Source organism: Desmodus rotundus, chromosome 6 (genome assembly GCF_022682495.2).
Source record: "Desmodus rotundus isolate HL8 chromosome 6, HLdesRot8A.1, whole genome shotgun sequence".
Taxonomy (NCBI): Eukaryota; Metazoa; Chordata; class Mammalia; order Chiroptera; family Phyllostomidae; genus Desmodus; species Desmodus rotundus.
This window is the reverse complement of record NC_071392.1, coordinates 73,582,589-73,602,705: the sequence shown is the minus strand read 5'-3', so window position 1 is coordinate 73,602,705 and position 20,117 is coordinate 73,582,589. Positions and strand designations below refer to the sequence as shown.

At 39.0% G+C, this 20,117-nt stretch overlaps 1 protein-coding gene across 1 annotated transcript in view; it reads left to right on the top strand.

Annotated features, from left to right (window-relative positions):
* The window catches only part of GRM8 (glutamate metabotropic receptor 8), a 798,340-nt gene that overhangs the window by 342,249 nt on the left and 435,974 nt on the right, over nucleotides 1-20,117 (top strand). The window contains exons 3-5 of the mRNA XM_053927225.2: nucleotides 8,092-8,227; nucleotides 8,690-8,844; nucleotides 9,944-10,081. Of these exons, the coding sequence (XP_053783200.1) occupies nucleotides 8,092-8,227; nucleotides 8,690-8,844; nucleotides 9,944-10,081 (429 nt within the window). The remainder of the gene's footprint in view (nucleotides 1-8,091; nucleotides 8,228-8,689; nucleotides 8,845-9,943; nucleotides 10,082-20,117) is intronic.

The following is a 20,117-nucleotide window of genomic DNA, read 5'->3' as shown; positions in this document are numbered from 1 at the left end:
AAATTGTGAAACTTGAGATACTGGTGGTAATCATGTTGTTTAAAGAAGAGTCCCATTTAATATTCTATATATAGCTTTGTAAGTAATTTTGTAACCAGTGGAAATGGGGTCCTCGCGGTGTCATGAGAAAAGCATTTTCAGGGACCCAAATGGAAGGATAAGGTCTGGTGGTAAGATTTATTTGGGTGGAAATAGAAGGTTGTCCCCAGGTCCCCAATATCTCATTGCCCTTTGTCCTCACTGTGGAAAAAAATCCTTGTCTTTGTCAAGCGCAGAAGAAAGGCCAGTGTCCAAAAGTTGTGCGCCATGCCTAATTCAGTTTAATCCAGTTAGGCCACATATGTCCCCATCCGCCAGTGTAGTCTGTTCCCTGCTGCACTCTGGTTGGTGCTGCATGGCTGTACCCGGGCTTGCACTTGGAGTTTGTGTGGCTGCCAGGTTGTGTGGCTGCTATGGAGAGAGAATGGAGAAACAAATGGGGTGAGCTTGTGTTCCTGAGGGGGGAAACACTTTTTATTAAGTTTGCATTATATTATCTTGAGCTCGGGAAGGGCTAGACACTTTTTCAAAATAACTATTTAATTTCCCAGTCTCTCACAGGCTGGCATTGGGTCCTCCCTATAACCAATCCATCTCCTAGATCTTCTGGGGTCCTGTGTCCTCTATCCAATCTGATCTTTCTCCCAGGCTAGACTGATAGGTCTTTATGGTCTGTCTTGGCGCCTGTTCCACATGCCTCAAAATAGAAGCACTTCACCCTATACCATCTAGTCTTCTACTTTGTTATTCTACCCCTTCCCCGCTTCCCAGTAATCTGTAGGAAAGGAACTGGTGGGTCCCCGGGGAGTGTGTGAAGCTGTAGTTTCCTAGTGGATCAGGCTTATTATCCAGTTCAGCTCCCTAGCTTATTATACTTCATAATATCTGATTCCCTTTGCTCCCTTCATTTATTTATATCTAGCTACCTATGCTAACAGTTTCATTCTAATTATTTAATCTTTGATTTTCATCACATTTGGAGCTTGGTGCTTTGACATTGTTTCTTGTTTTATCTTTTTCCTTGGGCATTATTAATATAAATTTTGTTCTTAGAAATAAGCAACAACTAAAAACATGATTCTTTATCTGTTCAGATTGCTTAACAAAACTCTAAATAACAGGGAGCTTTATGACCCTATTTCTCTTCTCAGAGCTGGCTACAATTCCAGTTTTGTACTATTTTCATACATTGCCTTTCTCTGTGCGATAAGTCCTCTTCGAAGAGGGGTTTTGCAATTAAACACTAAAGTGTTATTAATTATTTGACTTATATTGTCAATTTAGAGACACATCTTCATTTATCTATAAATCTTAATTTGTATGTATGGTGAGTCTCCCATCAGATCAGATCTCCGTTCAGTGAAGGATATGTTGCCCTTGCCTCGGGGACTGCTCTAAAGCACCTTGAAGGGTTATCTGGCTACAGAGAGCTGCCTTGTTCAATGTCTCTGCCACTCTACTCAGGAATGCCCACATCCAATGACTGATAGATGTGGAGGTATAATGGTTCACCTTCCTGACCTAATTTGGGGACAACTCTGGAGGCCATCCTAGCCTCAGAGCTCCCTGTGGCCTTGGCTGTTTGTCTTTGGGCCACAGCCAGCTGGACATCTCTGTCTAGTCCTGCTTCATTCCTCAGCATTCCATAGAGTAGATGCCAAGGGTAAATATACATTTCAAACTCCTTTTAAGGGTCTGCTTCTGGGGAGCCCAACTGTCAAGAATATTGTCTCAGATTTTAAATTCTAGGTGATTAATAGTCTATAAGCAAATGTTTAAATGAGATAGAACATGTGGCTATTTCCACAACTTTACTTCTTAATAGTTGGCACCATTAATAGTTTAATAGTGTTTGCCATTCTTTTATTCTTTTAAAGAGTAAATTCTAATTTTTCAACCCAAATCTTTGAAATACTTATGGACTTCCTTTGAAAGGGGACTTGGATCCTTTGGGTAGAAAGCTGGGGTTTGGGGAAGAGAGTGTAACTAACTTTTAATATTCTCTCACATTGAGATTGCCTCTATCACATTGTGATGGCCCATAATAGTGGACAGTGAAATTTAGTTATTTACAGGCGTAAATCTGTAATATAGTCATTACAGACAATGGGCAAGTATCACTTCTCAGAATTTAAAGTATTTGTATAATATTATACAAAGAATAGTGAAGGGTTTAAGAATAGGATCTGTTGACAAACTCATGTTTTAGATCTAAATATCAACTATCTCTCATCTCAGGTTTGGTGATGATGCTTATCTGGTCATGGTTATTGATGATAGTAATAATGTACCACATTTGTATATAACTTTATCATTTTACCCTTTTAATTTTATTCTCTTGACATCCTGGGTCATAGTTATTATGAGTCTGTCACAGAGGTAAAGAAACTGAGACATAAGAGACTTTGTTCAAGGTCACACAGGACCCACCCTCTGGTCTTCTGGCTCCCAGGCTGTTGTCTTTCTCATTCCAGCATCTTTCTGCGCTAGTAAACCAAAACATCAATGTGAACCTTTCATCTCTCAGACAAGAGACATTGGGCTACATGCCCATGAGTCTCAGCTTTCTAAAGAGATAAAAATTATGAATGGAATTGTTTACATATTTGCTCTTGTATCATTAAAAGCAAATTATTGTGCAACTTTAAAGATGAATATACTAAAGCTAAAGTGACATTCTAATTCATAGAACCTCATTAAAAGCTATTCTGGGAGATAGAACTCATGTCTTTGGCAACTTCCTCTATATTACCTGATGCAATATTTTTATGTCACTTATTTTTAAAATATGTATTTATATGTATTTTTTCCCTACTTGGCTGAGAGGAGTTTGAAGACAGGGTTTTCTCACATCTATTTCTCTATTTGAGCAGAATCTATTACAGGTCTTCCACTTATTAATTAACAAATATTTGTCGAAGTCTTTGTGTACCAAGCAATGATAGGTGTTGGGGGTATGGTGGTACATGTGAAAGACTAGGTTCATTAGTCATGGAGCTTGAAGACTAGGGTGAGAACAAATAACAAAACTTTTAAAAATACAATTCTTGTTGCTGCAGTGCAAATGTGAAGGGGAAGACTAGAGAACCCAGGAAAGCCTACCTCAGGACAGATAGTTACAGGAGCAATTGGAAAGGTGTTTCTTTTTTTAATAGGAAGCTTTATTTTTTATTTTTGACATTATAGCTTTAACAAACTTGATTAAGGTATATTTTATTTATTTATTTTATTGAGAGTAGACTGGTTACATGTATACTGAAGATGATTAAGTCAGTTCTATAATCTGCATGAGATCCACGTATTTTAATTAAGGTCTTAAAACGCAATAGAACCAGTATACTTATATAACTATCAATTAGATTTGTAAGGGGTAACCTCTTGGGTTTTTTAAAGAGTCTTTAAATTTGCTTTATCGTATTTATCAACTTCTTGTATCCACTTCTTGTATCCTGTTGCTTATCCACTAAGCAACAGGTATAGTCATTTATTAATGGGCAAGATGATGGAAAAGTCTAGACCTGGATTCAAACAGATCTGGCTTTGAACCTGGGTTCCAACCTCTCACTAGCTGTTGATATCCATGTTTTTCAGTTTCCACCTCAGAGATATGGTGATAACACCAACCTTAGAGTTCTGCCTTTAGGAGCAGTAAGATATCAGAGTGAATGAGACTGGGAAGGAGACATCTCAAGTGTTGTAAAGTGTACCTAAGCTTACAGTGTTAAGTTGAACAAATGGTCTTTTAATTATCATCATTGAATCAAATCAAAAGGAAAAAACTTTCCATAGGCAGTGAAATCAGGAAATTCTAAAAAGCAGTCAGTTATAAATTCCTCTACAACACTCTTTTCCTAAATGCTAAGCTTCAAAAATTATTTCCCGAAGAACTGAGCAATACTGAAGAGTACTGCCGGAAAGACAATACTCTTTCGGAGTGCGGTATGGAGAAGTAGATGCAATAGACATGATCTTGGATGGATGGCAACTCCTCTTCCTCCTGCCCACCCCGGGAGTCCAAATCAAATCAGAGAGTCTACTGAAAAATAGATAATGAGTATTATAAGAAAATATATTTTTGATTAAGCCTGAATGCTTGACTAAATTTCACTTTTTAAAATCAAACCCTAACAGTATATAATGACTTCTTATGATGTTATAGGACTGTTTTGGCAGATGGCATTTCTTATTACTGTAGTTTAATATTTTTACACTTATCTTTTATCATTAGATAATTTTACATTTTTATGTGGCTTTTTAATGTGCACATCTTGTCATTTAATTATAAGGTTGCTGAGGACAGGCAATCTTTGAATGTCTGTAGCTCCTGAAACATAGTAGCCCATGAGGACTTATGAATGGATTAACTGTCTGGCTTTGTGACAGATATGAAGATCGAAAGTGTGAATGAGTTTCAGGGCTAGGAAGAGAATCCCAATCTTCTAACTCTAATCACTTGAGAAGCAATGCAGTACATGATTTAATAAAATATCCCTGAGGTACCAAACAGCCAAGGGCCATGTGGAGCAGTTTCTCCACAAGTATTTGTTCAGCCAAAGTCATTTAATTGTGCAATCCCACTTTCCTGAAAAATACAAATGGGCCAGGCTGACAAATATTAGGTGGGGCAGAGGAATAAAAGAATATGAAATGGATTTAGACTATGTAGATACTCAAGTTAACTAACAAAAATATTCAGTAGCTCCTGAATCAATGAATAAATCAATGAATCCAGACTAAAGTCCATGCCGGGATTGTCTGTTTGCCTTATATGAAATAGTCATAATAAAAATTTCCCAGCCTTCAATTCTTCTGGCTACGAAGTTAGTGGTAATCTCAGAATGATACTTAAGATATGGCATGTCTTTAATGAGATGCTTAAGTAATCACAGCCATTTAATTAAAAGGGCAGTCATACATTAAAAAAGCTATTGTTCCCTAGTGGGTGTTACACTTTTGGTCTTACGTTTCTATAGTTACCTAATGCCTCCAGGCACCACAGTTTTTTGTCTGTTTGTTTGTTTGATTTTTAAAGACATTATACATAGTTTTCAACTTACTGCTAGAATTTGTCCCAAAAGATTCTTCCTCAAACTACAAGATTACTCCTTTCCAAGTCTCATTCACTGGCCCTCTCTCCAAAGCTAGTGGCTTTTCCTAGTTCATCATTCCCCGTTTCTTATTGTTGACTTAATATTCCCTGAGAGTGATCTCTTCACTCCCAACACTTTAACTACCTACTGTGTCAACATCTGACAAATTATAATTACATTTCCCTTCTTTCTCCTTAACTCCAGACCCACTTTTCCAGTTTGATTTTTCATGGGTACTTCAAAGACAACCTGTCCTGAATCAAAATCATGCTTTTCTCCTTCACGTACCTGCTTACTCTCCTATTTTTCCTGCTTTAATGGTGGCATCACATAAACTGGTCACAAAGGACAAGACCTTAAAAGTCATGCTTAGTGATTTCTCACTACCTCCTACCTAGATCGAATCAGTACAACGTAAATATATTCAATTTTTATTTGACAGCTCCATCTGCTCATCCTCAGCATAGGTAGCATTGTGTTTCCCTTTCCTATCCCCATAACCTCCCAACTGAGCTCATTGCCTCGTGTTTTTTCCACTCCAGGTTTCCTTCTACATCAGCAATCCTCAACCATTTCTCTTCCATACAATGCATTGATGTGACATATTCTTGTGGGCTACTAAAACATTTAGTGAGAAACTTAAACATTTTAATTATTCCTAATCTTCCACAGGCCCTGCACAGCAATACACAATCTGGCCCCTGTCTACCTCTCATCTTTGTCTCATACTTCTCTCCCCATCATTCATTAACTCCACTGGCTTTTCCCTACCCTTACCCATGTTCTTTACCCTCATTCTCTCTTCTTCCTGACCTCAACTAAGTGATACCACTTTAGGGAGTCTTTTCCTGATCACTGCCCAATCTAAATTAAATTACCTTGCTCTGCCCTGGCTGGGTGGCTCAGTTGGTTGGAGCATCATCCTATACACCAAAACGTTGTCCGTTGGATCCTTGGTCAAGGCACATACCTAGGTTGCAGGCTTGATCCCGATCTGGGTGTGTACAGGAGGCAACTGACAGATGTTTCTCTCTCACATCTCTCTCTCTCTCTCCCTCTCTCTCCACCCCCCTCTCTGCAAAATCAATAAACATATCCTTGAGTGAAGATTAAAAATATTCCTATTGCTGTTCCTCATAGGATTTACCATAATTTATAATTATATACCTTTTTTTTGCGTTAATCCTGTCTCATGCATATTTCTAAAATCTGTGAAGGCAGAGACCATGTCTATTTTATTATTCACCACTGCATCCCATGGCCCCCACACAGACAAGTGGGCACCCAATACATATTTATGGAATGAATGAATGAATTAACAGTAGGCTAGGTAACTACAGGCTCCATCTATGGAGTAAGGGCAATTCCCACCCATGAAGAGCATATTGTAAGGTAAGATTATTGTTATTGCAGAGATTATTTGGACTGTGCTATAAGCTAAAGAAAAATAAACCTTCAGTACTCTACAACCGTTAATCATACATTGTTTCCACACAATGGACACCCGTTGTCTGGCTATTAGACATTTCTTCTTTGTTTGGTTACCTGAGATTTTTCCCTAAAGCATGAAGCCCATTCTGTAGTTCTGCTTATGAACTTTTGGTGGGTTACTGGTATTTTCAAGATGAAGTCCTAATTATTTGGCATGTCTAACAAAGCCATTCTCAAGCTAGATCTGACCGTTCTTTCCAACTTCAAACCCCAGCCAGTCTCTACCATAGGCCATGATCAAACAAGGTTCTTTCCCACTTTGGCTTCTTTCAGAAGTGTTCCACTTTTGTCCCCATATATGGCTGTGTATTTGCCCTTTAAAATCCATCTCTCCCAAGCATTTTACTTATGCCTTCTTCTGTGCTCTCATCGTATGATATATTCTCTTCTAAAATTTGTTACATAGTCCATAATAATTTATTGGAATGCCTATCTCACAAACTGGATGGTAGTTCCTGGATTAGACTGTGTATTCCCAGTGTCCAGCCTGATGCTATGTATAATACAATGGTGCCAGTAACTTCTGGGTAACTGAATGCATTGCTAATTGTTTGTGAGTAAAAATGCCTTTGCCTACTGAAGCAATGGTATGAATAGTGATTTAATACCCAACTGACTCAAAAAGCCTGTTTAAACCATAATAGAACTGAAACATATTGCTAACGTGCTTTTTTTCCAGTATTAGCATGTGTTACATCTCTGCTCTATTGCAACTGAGAAACCTCTTTCTTCTTCTATCCCTGCCCAGTGGAAGATATCTATTCTAAACTTTTGTCTTTGGTCTCTTTTTGCCCTAGAAGGAAAGGCCAAAAGAAGATTTTTTTTTCCTGCTTTAATAGTGGCATGGGATGTCTGCCATTTTGATTTTCATGGTGGAGACATTTCAACTGAGGACTTGCTTGTGTCTAAAATAGTCTGGAAGACCACGTGTTTGATAATATGTCATTATGCTAATGCACAAAAATCTTGCTATGCTTACTATGAGCTGTAAGAGGAAACTAACTTTAAAAAAACTCTACTAATAAATAAAAGTAGCTAAAGGACCTTCCTATTGGTGGTCTCATGCATCAGAAAGACTTACTCATGCTTTTTACTAGTCCAGGCAATTGCCCTTCAACTGTCAAATGAATCAAAACAGCTCTTGACCCCAAAACTTCCTTGACTCCTTAACTCTTGTTACACTTTTTTGTTCACTCCAGTTTTCTTATAGATGTCCACAAAGATGATGTTTAAACTTGGGGAAAAAGTACTCCTGGTCTGATGTATGATTAAGTAATTGATGTAATTTATTTGATATACACATTATAATGCAAAGAAACATAATTGCTCTTAATAGGTGAGAATAACAGATGTTTTGAGGAACAATATTCTGTACCAACTCATGTGTTTTTATAAAGTAGCTAACCTCATTAACTTTGTTAATTAAATAGATGCCCTTTCTGAATCGTTTTCTTCTTTTTCAAAAAAATAGGTGGTGTTTGCATTGCCCAATCACAGAAAATTCCACGTGAACCAAGACCTGGAGAATTTGAAAAAATTATCAAACGCCTGCTAGAAACACCTAACGCTCGGGCAGTGATTATGTTTGCCAATGAAGATGACATCAGGTGCTGATTACTCTTCTTCCTTATGTAGGATCAGATTTGTGGCCCACATCCTTTTTTATAACATATTTCATATTCAATGTAAAATCTTGTGAGATTTCACAGGAATTGCAACATTCTTATGCAATTACAGATTGCCTTCTGGTTCACGGAGACACAACAGCCTTCTAGTTTCTAAGTCTGAAATGTCTATAGAGTAAAACCTGGGGACTGAAAGAACTGAGACAAGTAAGGATGATAGAATAAAGTGAATGAGGTTAAGAATAAAGCTAATTAACAGCTTCTGGAGTTAAAGTTGCCAGTATATTTCCTTTAAGAGATAAGACCCGGCAGTTAGAATGATAGACTGATTATTTAATGGTGACCTACTGAGTGTATATAACTTGATAGAACTGTCTTGTAACATTCGTAAGTATAGTGTTTCTTGATACATGTGGTATGTTTTATTTATTTTTATTCCTATAGGAGAATATTGGAGGCAGCGAAAAAATTAAACCAAAGTGGGCATTTTCTCTGGATTGGCTCAGATAGTTGGGGATCCAAAATAGCACCTGTTTATCAGCAGGAAGAAATTGCTGAAGGGGCTGTGACGATTTTGCCCAAAAGAACATCAATTGATGGTAAGGATGCACCGTAGAGAATTTGTTTTCATTCCAATTAAATCAAAACTCAAAGGCAAAATCAGAGTGTCAGCATATAATGAAACACACCCATTATTGATGACTCTGGATAGAATTTTCAGTTCTAATGACAGAATCATCAAGACAGTAACTACTTAACCCAGCATATTTTTTTCACTAGAGGAGTACCTATTGAATATTTTTTAAGAAAGGCAATTATAGTTGGCCTTAGTTCTATGATGTTAGCGAGTTCCATGGTGTTGCCCTCTCAGTTCTCATATTTTCATGGGCACGTATGATGGTGACAGCACTGTTGGAGAGAGAGTGCGTGCTCCACAGACAGTGAAGAGTTGATGCTAGGCTGACCCTATGGAGAGAGTAAACACTACAGCAAAGATGTGAAGCATCCTTGAAAGGCAGTCTGTCTCCCAAATGTCTTTGCCAATGGTCTAGATAGTGATTGAAATTCCCACCTTTCCCATTATCCTTTTGAGTGAGGCATTATTTCCAGGTGGTCTCCCTTCAATGAGGTCATTAACTTAGCAGGCTGACACTTTAGCCCATTACCCATGACTCCAGAAGATTACATTAGTACTGATTAGTTAATTGAATTAGCTAAAAATGGAACATATAGGACTGATAAATTTTGAGGTGGGTAGAAGTATAGAAGCCTGGACCATTACCCCCAGCTAGAAGTGGGGGGAGAGAGAGAGAGAGAGAGAGAGAATGAAAAAAGTCCAAGTTGGTTCTGAATATTTAGCATGAGCATGAGGTCAGGGGGTTGCTGGTCACTGCTTCTGGGAGACGTAGAAGAGAGGGAGAGGTAGAGATGATGACACCAACAATAGGCTTTCCTGTTACGCTCATCGCTGGAGCCAGGTGCCTGAATGGTGAATGGTTGGGGTGGAAATATTGTCCACTGATTCCTCTTGGCTTTTGCCATCAGGGAAGCTTTTGGTTCTCCCCCACTTATTAACACATTTTGGGTTTTTTTAACGCAATGATCACAATATAACATAATATCTATTTAAGATCTCTGACAGTAGTTGGTTTTGATTATGAAGGAATGTTAAAATCATACCTTTCTTCTTTAAAATAGGATTTGATCGATACTTTAGAAGCCGAACTCTTGCCAATAATCGAAGAAACGTGTGGTTCGCAGAATTTTGGGAGGAGAATTTCGGATGCAAGTTAGGATCACATGGAAAAAGGAACAGTCATATAAAGAAATGCACAGGTAGCCACTTAAATGTTTTCCTTGGTGCATTTGTTTTTCCATTACCTGAGAAATGAAGTTTTTCTATATGGATAATGATAAGGGTATTTTCTGTTTCCTTGAGTCTCTCGTTGTAGTTTCTGAGCAGGGCTGAGCGTACAGTCATCATTCGACAGGCTCATTGGTTCTACAGTTAACTAAGTATTTATTGGACATGGGCTGTGTGCTGGGATATTTTAGTCCTACTTAAAAAAACATTTATTGAGTTTCTACTTTGGACAAAGCACTTCATTGGGATTGGTGAGATATGGACAAATAAACAAGACATGATATTGTTCTCCAGGAGCTTAAAATGTAGTAAAGATGATGAATTATAATAATTTGCTGTAAGACATCATTTTTTAAAAACTATTTTAATGCATGTCCCCTATAATACTAGTGTCTTCAATATCCTGCATAGCACTAGCAGCTATAATTTTTAGTGATTTGTTTTATATATCTTGTTCTTAAAAATAATAGTGATATTAAATATTCATATTATAAATGTAGGAATTAAACATTTTAATTGCACATATCATAATTATATGCATAGAAATATATATGGAATATTAAAAATTACTTAGAGCTAAGTATTACATTTAACAAGTCAATACAAATTTTTAAAAATCCATTTTACATATATATTATATAAGAAACTGACACACAGAAAAGGAAATTCAAAGGCCACTGTTTATTGTATGATCAAAAAAACTATGAAACATTAGACGGGTAATGTTAACAACGATAAATAAGTCCTCTGCCAGGGGTGTCCAGCCTGTGCCTGTGGGCCACCTGTAGCCCAGGATAGTTGTGAATGTGGCCCAGCACAAAATTGTAAATTGACTGAAAGCATTATGAGATGTTTTTGTGATTACATGTCACAGTGTATTTAATGTGTGGACCAAGACAACTCTCCTTTTTCCAGTGTGGCCCAGAGATGCCAAAAGGTTGGACACCCTCTACACTGAATACTGCAAAACTTGAAGGAGTGTTTTACAACCACACATCCCTCCCTCACTCCCATATTTTGATACATCCTCCCTTCCCTCTACTCACTTCCTTTGGAAAGAGCTGTTCAAATACAAGATGTGCTGTGAGAAACGCTGGCGTGGACATATAAGCCGCGCGTGGGTGAGGATGTGGAGGGATATGCCTTCAGGTTCCCTGTGTGCTGGGCACTGATCTGGGAGCTGGAGTGACGGAGGGAGACAAGGTATCTGTGCTCACAGGGCTCACATTCGAGTGTGAGGAGACAGACACTAGGTAAACGTATAAAGGAATAGAGATTTCCAGATGCTGAGATATGCTTACAGGAAATAGAGTAAACGTGAAAGGGTGATCAGGTGGTATTGGCAGGGAGGGTGGCAGTTAGACTGTGCAGTCACAAAATGCTGCACCTACGAGGTGACATTTGAGATGAGACCTGAATAGACGGAAGGTGTCAGCTGTGTGAAGATATGAGGTCAGCCCATTGCAGGATCTCAGGCAAGTCTCTCTCGTTCAAGGTAAGGGAAAAAGGTAGGGAGGCTGGAGTGAGTGAGAGTGAGGTAGTGAGTGAGAGGGAGCATGAGGGCAGATGAAGCTAAAGAGATAAGCTGGGGCCAGGTCATGTGAGTTCTTCAAGTTCTTTCTAGAAGCTCCAGAGCTGACGGGTGTGGGCTTTATCTTATATATAGAATACAATTCCTTGAGGCTTTTTATCCAGGGCATTGTTCAGATACCTGTTTCAAGAAGACACCTCTGGCAGAAGTGTAAGTAGGATTGGAGATCACAGAAGAGAAAGGAGAAGGGTCAGTTAGGGCCCATCAGTAGTTCTGGTGATGGGCAGTCATGGCCTAGACAAGGGCTTGTGAGTTACGGGGAAGATCACAGTGGACAGAAGTCTAGTAGGTGGTATTTACACTACCTGGTGAGTGAGTAGCACTGCGGGTGGTAACTAGTAGTGGAAATTCTGAATATTAAATCTCTACCAGCTAGGTCTAGGAAAATGGTGATGTGCTTACTTAACAGAGAATACAGATGAATGGTGGATTTGGAGGGACTAATGAATTTGGTAGCCCCTGTGGAACTGCCCAGCAGGTGGCAGCATAAGGTCTGTGACCCCACAGAGTGTTCAGCACTAAAAATACCTATTAGGAAGTGGCAGATGGAGACCTGGGAGTTAAAGACATAATTGCCACCGGAGATTGAGCAGAGATGAGGAATGACAATTGAAGACTCCAGGGGAGGAGCCAGGAAAGGAAACTGAGTAGGTGAGTTTAAGAAGGAGCTGAACTGAAAGCCAATGTTTTCTTAGTTTCCAGGAAATAAGATGGGGTGCACTCACTTCCAGTGCTGCAGAGAGGCATGGCTGAGGCATAGGAAGTGAGAGAGAGAGACTCAGGTTGTGGGACAGAACTGGAATAAAGGAAGCAGAGGAAAGAATGCTTGTTCAGGAAGTTTGGCAGAAAAAGAAAGTAGATATGGCAGGAGAACTTGGGAAAGAAGCCGGGGTACAGACGTTTTCTTTAGCATACCGCACACGGAAGCGTGTTTTCAGATAAACCCAGTATTCAGAAAGAATAACTAGGACAAGAGAAATTAAATGTGGAGTAGGATATTGACAGAAACTTTAGGGAGAAGTATGAAGAGGAAGGTATTATTTTTAAATACTGTGATTAAGTTAAAAAAAGATACGGACAAATGTACATAAGCAGAGGGGGAAGTTTTATAATTAAATGGTAAATTTGGACATAGATATTAGGGAAGTTCATACGACTAAGTTCAAGTTGTAAAATTCAAAGCTTCATGGAGGAGGTGAGTGCTTGCTAATAAAGACTTGAGGAAGAGCATCCAAGATGAGGGACAAGGTGGGTCAGCAGAGCAAAGTCCTGGAGTAGGACACGGGGATGTGTGAGGAAGAGTGAAGAGGCCCAGCTCATTGGAGAAGGGGTGCGTGTTAAGGAATAGTGGGAAATAAAGAGGGTCCACTTTATAGGAGGATTTGAAGGGAGAGTTTATGAACAGAGTACCTTCTGTGTTTTTCGTTCAAATATATTTCACACTGTGTTTAATTCTGAACTCTGAATGTTATTATTTGATCATCTGCATATTCATGTCCTATTGTTGTTTAGACTGTTTAATGAAAATTACCAGTTAATGAATTGGGTGAACACAGTTCTTCTTACATACATTATATATAATAAAATTGGTAGGAAATTAGTTATTAACTAATCACATAACTTTTAACAGACTATTTTCAGAATACCCAGTTTCTCTAAACTTGTATTTTCCATAAATGTTGAAGAGTATAGGTGCCCCTTAGTATCTGTAAATGTATTGGATACTTATTACAAGCATAAATACTGAACTGGGTTGTAGTAGAATCCTGACTTGGTGTCATGTCTGCGTTAGATTCCTTTGATTTATGTGGGTGTAACACTCTGTCCAATTAAAACTGTTTCTAGTGCAATGAAAATGATGTTTATTCCAAGTGCTAGGGCAAAGATACCCTTAGGGAACAAGGTCAATAAACAGATTTTCATCCAAATTCTGCTGTGGATATACTGAAATAACTTGTCGCTAGGTAGAAAATAAGTATATAATGCAACATCCTAACTTAATTTAAACAAACAAAAAATAGTAACACATGAACATTTCCAAATTGTGAGAGAACATACTTGTGCCCCAAATTACCATCAACACCAAGTTTTCTTCCCTGTTGTTGCGAAAGAATAAAGATGATCTAGCACTTTAATGGTCAAACTTCCTTAAGAGGAAACATTGACAGGCTGTTCATGAGTAGAAGTGTCTAGGGTGGGAAAATCATTTATATTTCCAATTTGTCCAATTCCGTGTAATTTAGAAATGAATGTATACAGACATGCAAGTTACAAACAAAATTTGGCCCCCCAAGGTTCACATTTTAACCATGCACAATAAGTCAGAAAAGGAACTCTGTGCAAGTGGGACGCCTACAGAGTCCCTTTTGCTGTATTCAGAGCGTTATTTGTGAGTTATGTTTTGAGTAAAATTTTACCTTCAGCAATGTTAATCTGTGAACGTAATTATTTTCTTCCACTGGGGACGATACTGGCACTGTGTATTTACATGGATAAGAGAGCTCTTCCCAGCAGGGTAGGGTTCTGTCATATCAATTTTCAGGTGACAGAATGTCTTCAAGCAGTGAGGAGCATCCTCTTCCTAAAATTAACTCAGCACAGTTTACTGAAATGATATTCCCTCCTAGAATCTCAGGAAAGCTTTCAAAAAGATGTGATATTACTGTTAACTTTGATATGCTGGCCAAATTCTGAAGTGAAGTAATTCCTACCATCCACTTAGCTATTTATGTGGTTGTTATTGCTTCTGAGGAGGTCTGCTGAGTTCTGAAAGCTACTACTACTTAATCCTACTTAAAATTCCCTTTGTCTTCTCAAGAAGAAAGGAATCTTTTATACTTGTTATCAGTGTGAATTTAGAGACATTCATCTGACCTCTTCTTTTTTCCCTCCCATGTTCCACTCTCAAAGTTAATGCCTTTCCACTTCTCAAACAGACACACACACCCTCCCTCAAGAATTGTGGCTCTTCCTCATCTCTCCCTGTCTTCGCACCTTTCGTGTACCTATTTCCCCACTGGAGTCTCGGCCTGCACACTTCTTCCACTGCGCCCTTCACCTCAGTTCTTCTTTTGCCCACCTTTTCTCTGATCGCTTCCTTACCTGACATTGTTTTGTTCGCAAGACTCTCACTGGCAGTGGAGAGGATTGTTTTGTTTTAGGTGTCACTTAACTTCCTTACGGGCTGCTGTGCTGAATTGTTCTCTTTTAGAGCGGCCTAATAGTGAGGACTGCAGGGACCTGTGTATGTTCTGCTGAGCTGGTCCTCAAAGGCAGACTCCCTGTTGGTGATAGTGTTTGGCCTTGGCTTTTACTTCTCCATCATCAGTTGTGACTAGCTCTGCCATTAATAAAACAGCATCCCCTAACCAACCCAATAAATCCAGTTGGTTCCATATAACATCTTAAAGCCTTCCTTTTGCTCTATCCATTTGTCCGTCTGTCTATACACCCATCGTTTAGTCACTTTTATTTATTTTGGATAGCCTGCCTTGTACCAGACACGGTGCTGCCGATATAGAGACAAAGAACAGATCACCCTTGTCCTCAGGTTGCTCACACAGACATATATACTGTCTTATTGAATTTGAAGGGCTTTCCTTGTCTGTTGGGTTTCAATCCCCAGCCAGGAGGTTGGGACACTGATGTGCCTGACACTCAGATGCTGAGTGATGGTGAGCAGATGCTACTTGAAATGGCCTATTGATTCTTATTTATGATGATAGAAATAACGGTAATGGAAAAAGCAATGCACAAGTATGTTCTTCTCATAAACAAGCGATTCTGTCATTGAACCAAATAGCAGGCTCAATAATTAGCTCTCTGAAAGACCTGTCAGTTTTTTTCTAGTGCCAGAGTAACCACTATAGATATCTTTCAGGTATAAGTGCCTCTCAATAGCCCTCTATGTGCTTTGGGGACTATGAAGGGTGGAAGCTTTGACTGGTTCACCCAGGATTCACGGAAACCATATGAGTGAATTAGGTGGTTAGTGAGGGGGATGGATATACACTGTTTGACTTAGTTATTGAGAATGAAGGGAAGCTAAGATAATGTTCCCTGTGTTAAAATGTGTTCTGCCATCCCTGTTTTTCTCTTGCCAAGAGTAAAACTCTGTTGGGGACAATGTCTCTACATTAGCACCATGAGGTGGCAGTTGGCCTACATGCTTCTCTTCTTAGCAAGTAAAATAGACGAAACCCCAGAATTACATATTTATGCCACTCCTGAGATTCCGTATTGAATTCTAGTAGACACATATGAGATAACAGAATGATATTGATTTTTGAGACATACTAGACTTTAGAATTTTACAGCTGGGATGTAAAATCAAGACCATTCTCTCATTTTCTATGTGAAGAAATTAGAACCTAGAGAAATTCAGTGAATTGTTTTAAAAAATCATACAGTGTCAGAGTTGCAACTAGAAGCCTGATCTGTTTTATTTGAATTTGTGCTTGACTCTTATATCCTTGATTTATTTTATTATTTACTTATTTCACAAGTTTTTACCACATAGTTGAAAAGCATTTTTCTTTTAACTCTTTATATTTTATGTATGACAGAAACAAGTTATGAAATTTTTAAATTTCCAGCTATAAAGTGAGATAAAAATAATGTATTGGTGGTTACCTAGTCCTATAGAAAATAGTAAATATTTTAATATTCTTCACATTGTTTTTAATGATATATGTAGTATCGTGAGGGGTTCTTGAACAGAATAAACCTTTTCATCCCGTTCACTGGCCCCTTGCCATTTATAAAAGTAGACTGAGAGTTATATTTAAAACGCAGGAGAAACTATCCACTGCCGACTTCGATAACTCCGGGTCTAACGTCACCAAGTTACAGCCATTCTCTTTGCTAAATTACAGTTAGTTTGCTCATTCATTCAGTTGTTCATAGAAAAGAAATTACCCATTTGAAAGCATGTGGGAAGCACTATAATGTATAATAGCACTTCCAGAACTTTGGTGTGCGTACAAATCACCTGACCACCTGGTTAAAATGCAAATTTTGATTTTGTAGGTCTGGGGTGAGGCAGTCTGCATTTCTGACCAGTCCCAGGTGATACGGAAGGTGATGGGTTCTGGGTTACACTGTGAGTAACAGGGGGAATGAGAATTAGTTTATCGAGATAGCAGTGACATCTGACATTTAATTAGCAGAATAAAAATATTCAACTGTGCTAAAGACTACTGATAAACCCAGTGTCCCACAGAAGATCACCTAAATAAGACTTTAAATTGTAAAATGTAAAAACTTACAAGATAAAGCCTGTGTTGTGTGTATAATCTTCAGTAAGTATTTAAATCAATAAAGTGTAAAGATAAGGTAAGTGTGTGTGTGTGCGCGCCTGTCTCCTCTTTAGAAAGTGTGGAAGTGGAGAGTTCAAATTGAAAGGAATGTGTACAGATGCACCTGTATCTCCAAAATTTGCCAATAGATCGCAAAGTTCGCCATGTCAGGATTCAAAAATATCCTTCAAACTTACAAGAAGACTGCACTGTCAGTCATAAATGCATATATATAAAGGAGCTGCGAGGATCCACAGAGACCATTTTTCTCACTTCTTTTATTTTGCAGAAAAGGAAATTGAGGTCCATCTGGTCTAAGTGAGTTGTCTAAATCCATAAAGCTACCCGAAGGTGATGATAGGACTGAGATCTGATTTGACACTTGAGTCTTTCCTTAATCCTTTTCTGTTCTGAATGAAGGCCTTTCCCAGCAAGGGGCTGAATTTCACTGACCTGTTCTACTATTTTTTCCTGTTCTGGTGGCCTGAATATTTCCCCAGTGTCTGTCTGAGGTTAAGTATTCCCTCTCTGTGAAGCTCCCCCACTACCGAAGGGGTCAGATAGTCCGCTCAGAGCTCAGAGTCTGAGAGGACTAGTGCTGCTTGAGTTGTAGCAGCCTGAGGAAGTGCCCTCTGATTAGAGGGCACTTTGTGGGTATTAGAGGGAACTTTGTGGGTATTAGAGGGAACTTTGTGGGTACATAAAGTCTTGCATTTTACTGGAAATAACTTAAAATAGAGGAAAGACCCATTCTACAGAGTCAGAATGAATTTAGGAGTCTAGGAATCCCTTTCTGTAAAGCATACAATGGACTCTGGCATTAGCTTGATTGGTTGAGTTTACGTGTGTCTGGATAAACATGACCTCTGGAATATTATACTGAAGGACTCAGGAATGGAAAGGGGAAAATGGGCAATTGAGTGACAAAGCATTTTTGAGAACCGTTTATTTGAAAACCCACAACAGGACTCCCAAGTGAAGATAAAGCAGTGGGTAGAAAAGTGCAGAAACATAAGAAAAAAGTATGTCCCTCAATGCTTATTAAACTGCAATGGAGCTAACCAATTCATTAAAACAAAACAGAGAAAGAAAGACTATATCATGGTTCAACATTAAGAAGATGTGATATTCCTAACCCCTAAAAAAGAGTACAGAGCAGTTACATCTAAAGGGCTAATTGTTTCCATTATGAAAGGGTTCAGACAAGATGAAGAGGTGATTAGTATGATTATTTCAAACACAGGGAAGCACACAGGCCAGTAGACCAGAGAAAGATAGAGGTTTGAGGAACTGAACAAGTTCAATATGGCTATCATAGAGTGTATGGTGGGAGAATAGTAAGAGAGAAGCATAGGGACCTAGCCAAAGCACAGATCATGTAGATTATGTGTGTCTCATGAGGGAGTGGAAATTTGTTCTGAAATGCAACAAACAGGTACTTAAAGGTTTTAAGCAGATCAGTGACATAACTGGATTTCCATTTTAGTAGGATTATTCTGGCTGTCGCATAGCACTAAGAAAGAGAGACCCGTTAGACATTATTGTAGTTTCTCTAGAGGTGACAGTGGCCCAGGTTATGATGGCTGTACTGCATTGGGTGTGGAGAAAAGTGGGTGGATATGAAAGATACCTAATGAGATGGTTATGTGAGTCTGAAACTCAGAGAAGAGATCTTGCTGTAGAGACAAAGTTGGGACTCACTGGCCTACGAAAAGTCTGGGTGAGACAGACCCAGAGAATGCGTGAAGAACAAATTGCAGAGAGCCTGATTCAGAGCGCAAGGGATGCAGGCTTTCAGGAATGTGGTGAAGCAGAAGACCCTGTAATTCTATTTTTTTCTGAGAATTATCCTCAATATCAATGGGTGAACCACCCCTAAGGACACATCTCTGATCTACAACCCTAGCCTTCTCCAGTGTTCCTGCAGCTACAGCCAACTGGTTTAAGGCTGGGTGCTTGACCCGGGCTGGATCGTCAGGGTCCTTCCAAGGCATATTCAAAAATGAAACTGAACAGAAAGATTGGTTTCTTTTGGGGTGTTGGGGTGAGGCTGTGAGATGGGAGGTTGGGAAGGTTGTCAGATTTTTCAACATGAGGAGGAAGTTGGCCTGGAAGAATGATACTGACGTGTCGACAGAACAGAGCTGACAAACGGAAAGGGTTCTGACTGTGATCAAGATCTGAACTGCGCCCTTCCTGCGGGGATGTGAGCTAGGTCACTATACTTCTAATTAAGTTTTTCCATCCTTAGCTGGCAACCTCCTGTCCAGACTAACATATGATAGTAATACTCGGGAAGACTAGAGGACATAATATGCATCCAGCTCATTGCCTGCTATACAGGGAGCACAGCAAGTACTGCTGCTTACTTATCCAACGGCAATCTCCCTTTCTTCTAGGTCAGCAACATCCAATAGAATGCTCTTCGGCAAGGACAGTTTTCTATATCTGCATTGTTCAATGAAGTAGCCACTAGACACGTGACCATTGGTCACTTGAAATGTGGCTAGGGGACTCAGACACTGAATTTTAAATTTTATTCAGTTTTAATTAGTGTGCATTTAAATGTCAATAGCCACACATGGCTAGTGGCCCTCATATTGCACAACATAGGTCTAGGCTGACAGACCTATGGCACAACAATTTTGTTGTAGTGTATACCCCATGTAACCCAGTTAATTCAGGTTGGTCTCATCCAGTTATGGTGGTCCTATGCTGCCTGCCAGCTTTGTTGAAAGGGAAACTTGTGATACAGTTCTGGTCAAGGAGATAGATAGGGAAGTCTTACAGGACCCTTCGGGGAGTAGAGGGTGGGAGTTCTTCTGGTTATTGGTATGTCTGCAATTGGTGGCTGGAACTGCAGCAGGGAAATCTCATTGACGATAGCACCATACAAAAGCAGAGGAAACCTCGATCACTGCTGACATCTTTAAACCTGAATTAGCCAGCCTGGAATGTCCTTCCATTCTTGAGATATGAGATAATAATAATAGCTCTCATTTTAAAAACCATTTTATATTGGCTTTTCTATTATTTGTCACTGAAAGCATCCTAACTAATATAATGTATTATCAATAAATGGAAATTATTTATTTATTTATTTATTTATTTATTTATTTA